Source organism: Nicotiana tabacum, chromosome 16 (genome assembly GCF_000715075.1).
Source record: "Nicotiana tabacum cultivar K326 chromosome 16, ASM71507v2, whole genome shotgun sequence".
NCBI classification, from domain to species: Eukaryota; Viridiplantae; Streptophyta; class Magnoliopsida; order Solanales; family Solanaceae; genus Nicotiana; species Nicotiana tabacum.
The window spans coordinates 24,144,668-24,149,908 of record NC_134095.1 but is presented as its reverse complement, the minus strand read 5'-3'; the positions used below and the strand labels follow the sequence as shown (position 1 = coordinate 24,149,908).

The following is a 5,241-nucleotide window of genomic DNA, read 5'->3' as shown; positions in this document are numbered from 1 at the left end:
AAGTATAAAGGCAGTCCGGTGCATAAGGTATTCCGTATTCATGTAAGATTTGGAGAAAGATCGCACCCCTAGGGATGTAATGTAAATAGTCCACCTTAATGTAAGTATTTGTGGTTGCTTCTACTAATCAAACCCGTGATCTATAGATCACACGGAGACAACAAAATACCAATAAAAGTGTTGGGAATAAATGTTGTAGGGAGGAGATCATGTGGCAATTGTGAATGCAAAGACTAAGAATAGTCATGTGAGAGCGTCGTTTTAGGGTTCTTCAATGCACCCTTAAAACCATCATTCTAAGATCTTTGGGTCCTTAGAGGCACTTCATTTGGTAACATGTAACGTGATGCCCACGTTACACCATAACTCATTGTTCACCCCAGCCCTTAGGACAAAACCCACAAGAACATTTTATTCGTTTACTAAACAACTCCCTCCCCCAGCGCCCCCTCCCCCCAAAAAAATCCCAGCCAAAGGAAAAAATATTTTTGGACAGTTGTAAAGAATTTTTACACTATTAGGTTGTAGAGATATAAAGTCTAGTTGAGGGTGTTTGTACAATATGCTATTTAACATGTACATTTCTAGAATAGTCTATTAGTTAGTAGTTCTGTATATATCAAAAACACACTCCTGTACAGAGCAGTTATGTAAGAAAGAAAAGAAATATAATTTTTTCTCTCTCTTCGATCCTCTATGTTACTCTCTGTATTTCATCCCTTCTCACTAGATCTTGCCTCCATATCCATGGCAGATCTAGCTTGATTTTGACATGGTATCAGAGCAGGTCGAATACGATCTGTAATCTCAAGCTGCTGGTCGTTCTCTTCTTCTCAATTTCTCCAAATCAAGTTCTCTCTTCTTCGATCTTTTTTCTCTAGCCCTAATTTCTGAGTATTGACATTTTGCTGCGATGATGGGTGATTCTTCACAAACTGGAGTCGGAACTTCACATGCAAACAGTCAATTGCTCGATTGCAACGATCCGTTATTCGTTCATCCCTCAAACACGCCGGGGATTGCGCTGGTTCCTCAACTGTTGGTCGGAACAGAGAATTACTCGGAATGGAATCGCTCTATGAAAATGTCACTTTTAGTAAAGAACAAAATAGATTTCATTGATGGAACCTGTACTAGGGAGAAATATGAAGCATATCCGTTCAAGTTGCACCAGTGGGATCGATGTAATGCCATTGTACAGTCATGGATCATGAGTTTAGTGGCTCAAAAGCTTAGGAAACGTATTGTTTACTCCTCAAATGCACACAAGGTTTGGGAAGCCTTTAAAGAAAGGTTTGACAAAGTGCATGCAACTAAGGTGTATCACATGAACAGAGAAATTGGAAGTCTGACCCAAGGAATATCGAGTATCTCAATCTATTACTCAAGGTTAAATGATCTATGGGTTGAGTTTGAGTCAATTATACCGTTTCCTGGGTGTGATTGTGTAAAATCTAGAGAATTTGTTGTTTTTCTACGCCAACAAAAATTGATGAAGTTTCTGATGGGGTTGAATGATACATATTCGCCACAAAGGAGCCAAATCCTGATGATGAATCCTACGCCCACAATTGATCAGGCTTATTCAATGTTGATCTAGGAAGAAAGTCAGAGATTGAGTGGGAACTTGGGAACGCAAACTGGAATCCTAGGGAGTGCACCTATGGATGGAGAATCCAGTGCTATGATATCGATCAATGCCTCCAATACAAGGCCTAGGAGGAATGGGAACGTACAGTGTGACTATTGTCATATGAAAGGTCACACAAAAGAGAATTGCTACAAGCTGATTGGTTATCCAACGGGGCCTAAGTTTAATAAAAACAGTAGGAGAAGAGGAGGCTACAATGGTGCTCCAGCAATGGCACACAATGCAAATGTGAAGGCACAAGAGGAGATGTATACTGCTAGGACAAAAGGCATGGGACAAACAGGAGGTTTAACATCTGCACCTATCTTTATCCATGATCAATATCAACAGATACTTATGTTGCTGGACAAGAACAAAAGATCAGTTGTAATAGAGATGGCAAATATGGCAGAGTCGACTGCAAATGAGACAACTAATATGGTAGGTAAATCCATTACTAACTATGGTTGTTGGATAATTGATTCTGGAGCCTCAAATCATATGGCTTCCTCCTTGCATATGTTTTTCCCAATCACAATCCATACCCTCTAATTCTATTTCCAATTCTGTACACTTACCTAATGGAGATAGTACTAAAATCATCATTCAGGGTCTTGTTCCTTGCCCAATTCACAAGTTCAAGACAATGTATTATATGTTCCACAATTCAAATATAATTTGTTGTCTGTCTCCAAGTACACTAAGGATTTAAAGTGTTTAGTAGCTTTTTATCCTGATTTTTGTCTATTTCAGGACCTCTTTAGTGGCAAGGTGAAGAGGATTGGTAGTGAAAAAAATGGGTTGTACATTCTCAATCCTTACACACTTGTTGTAACTCCTATCTCCAAGTGTTTGTCTTCCTCTCTTCAGAATAACTCAAATGTTTTGTGGCATCAAAGGTTTGGTCATGCACCACGGAATATTTTACTAAAAATTCCTGCAATTAGAAATCATTTGTCAAAATCTATTGATTATAATTGTCTAATTTGTCCTTTAGCTAAGCAAACTATATTACCATTTCCTATTAGTACTTCTAAGTCTACTTCTGCATTTGAGTTGGTACATATGGATGTTTGGGGTTCATATAGAGTTTGTACTCATTGTGGCTTTAGATATTTTATTACTCTAGAATGACTTGGACCTTCTTGTTAAGAGTCAAAAGTAATGTCTTTGTTGTTCTAAATGATTTCCTTCAATTGATTGAAAACCAATTTTCCTCCAAAGTTAAAATCTTTCGATCAGACAATGGTTATGAATTCTTTAATACACTTTGTTCCACTCTTTTCAAATCCAAAGGGATTATACATAAAAGTAGTTGTATACACACCCCCAACAGAATGGGGTAGTGGAAAGGAAACACAGACACCTTCTTGAAGTTAGTAGAGCTTTAAGATTTCAAGCCCACATTCCTTTAAAATACTGGGTGAGTGTATTCTAGCAGCAACCTATATCATTAATAGACTGCCCAGTAGTGTTTTGAATGGAAAAACTCCTTATGAGTTGTTCCATGGTCATCCTCCTAACCTGCATCATATGAGAACTTTAGGATGTTTGTGTTATGCCACAAGACCTAATTACTGTGATAAATTTTCTGCCAAGTCTTGGCCTGCTATCTTCATGTGATACTCTTTACATTAAAAAGGTTACAGGCTCTATGACATTGAATCTGGGAAATTTTTTGTCAATAGAGATGTTGTGTTCAAAGAACATATTTTTCCCTTCAAATTCCCCAGATCTCATTTCCTCCCTTCCAAAGTATCTCCTCCTTCTCTTTTCCATCCCGAACCTTCTCTCAACCCCATACTTATTCCTTCCCTTGATTCAGTTTCTTCCATTAAGTCTTCACCTTCACCTATCTCCCCTGCTCTATCATTACCTACTATCTTACCTGACAATATGCCAACCTCTCCTATCCCTTCTCCTACCTCTGCTACTCCTGTTACTACCACTCCTGACCAACCTAGAAGATCAGGAAGGGTCACCAGATCTTCTATCTGGTTGACTGATTATGTACATCCTCCCTTACCCACTAATTCTTCTTCCTCTTTCTATCCCATTCAACAATTTGTTTCTTATTCTCACCTACCCTCACCTTTAGGTCATTCTTTGCTTCTTTTTCTTCTGATATCGAACCCTCCTCTTTCTCTCAAGCTAGTAAGGATGCTAGGTGGGTCAAAGCCATGCAATTGGAAATTGTGGCTCTTGAGCAAAATCACACATGGGAAGTAGTCGATATGCCTTCTGGTAAAATTTCCATTGGGTGCAAATGGATGTACAAAATTAAATATAATGTGGTTGGTTCAGTAGAAAGGTTCAAAGCCAGACTAGTTGCTAAGGGCTACACTGTGATGATCCAAAAGGGTCATCACTTGTTTTAAAAATAAATTTTGCATTTCGAGGCCTTAAAAACCTCTTTCTGTCTCACCTCGATTTGCGTGCATAGTCCGAGCGCATAGCCGGAAAGCTATTTTGTAAAAATCTATGAAAATGATGAATTTAGCCTTTAAAATGAGTTTGAGTTGACTTCGGTCAATATTTTGGGTAAACGGACCCGGATCCATAATTTGACGGTCCCGGAGGGTCCATAGGAAAATATGGGACTTGGGCGTATGCCCAAAATTGAATTCCGAGGTCCCAAGCCCGATAAATGAATTTTTGAAAAAATTTATTTTGTTGAATTAATTATGAGGTAAAGAAAAGAATTTATGTTTAAAATCACTGGTATCGGGCCCGAATTTTGGTTCCGAAGCCCGGTACAGGTCTTATAGGTGATTTAAGATGAGTCTGTGAAATTTGGTAAGAAACGGACTTAAAATGACGTGAATCGGACCATATTTGAGAAAATTGGAAAATTTGAAGTTCTTAAGAAATTTCATGATTTTGATGCTAAATTCATAGTTGTTGATGTTATATTAGTAATTTGAATGCACGAGCAAGTCCGTATGATGTTTTTAGGTTGGTGTGCATGTTTGGTTTGGAGCCCCGAGGGCTCGGGTGAGTTTTGGATAGGCCACGGGGTGGATTTTGGACTTGAGAAATTGCAGGCTTCAGCTGTTTCAGTGCAGGCCTGCAAGCTTCAGCTGTTTCAGTGCAGGCCTGTAGGTTTCGCATTTGCGAAGCCTGGCTCACAAATGCAAAGGCTATGTCAGTAATGCGAAAATAGCCCAGGCCAGCCTACCTCGCAAATGCGAGGAATTTATCGCAAATGCGATGTTTCCCCTTTTGAGCCAGTCGACGTAAATGCGACACATTGTTCGCAAAAGCGACTTCGCAAATGCGAGCTTAGCAGAAGTCTGGATTCACAATTGTGAACCCTGGTCGCAATTGCGACACTTGCAACCTGTAAATTCATAACTTAGACGCATTTCAACCATTTTTCACACTCTTTCAAAACCAAAACACTCTAGGGCGAATTTTCAAAGACAACTTCTTCTCCAAATCGATTGTAAGTGATTTCTAACTAGTTTTCTTCAATCTTTAACATCTTTTCACATGATTTCAACTGAAAATCAATGATTTTCATGGGGGAAATTGGCTATTTTGGGTAGAACCTAGGTTTTTCAAAAATTGGGGATTTGGACCTCGATTTGAGGTCCGATTTCAAAACAAAT

At 38.9% G+C, this 5,241-nt stretch overlaps 1 protein-coding gene across 1 annotated transcript; it reads left to right on the top strand.

The window, feature by feature from the left end:
• Positions 1–916: 916 nt before the first annotated feature.
• On the top strand, positions 917–1,600 carry LOC142170179 (uncharacterized). Its single transcript, XM_075232016.1, has one exon. It carries the CDS (start codon positions 917–919, stop codon positions 1,598–1,600), a length of 684 nt encoding a protein of 227 aa, XP_075088117.1.
• Positions 1,601–5,241: the final 3,641 nt, after the last annotated feature.

Coding starts and splice junctions, on each gene's coding strand:
- LOC142170179 (XM_075232016.1), top strand. CDS start 917: ATGGGTGATTCTTCACAAACTGGAGTCGGAACTTCACATGCAAACAGT.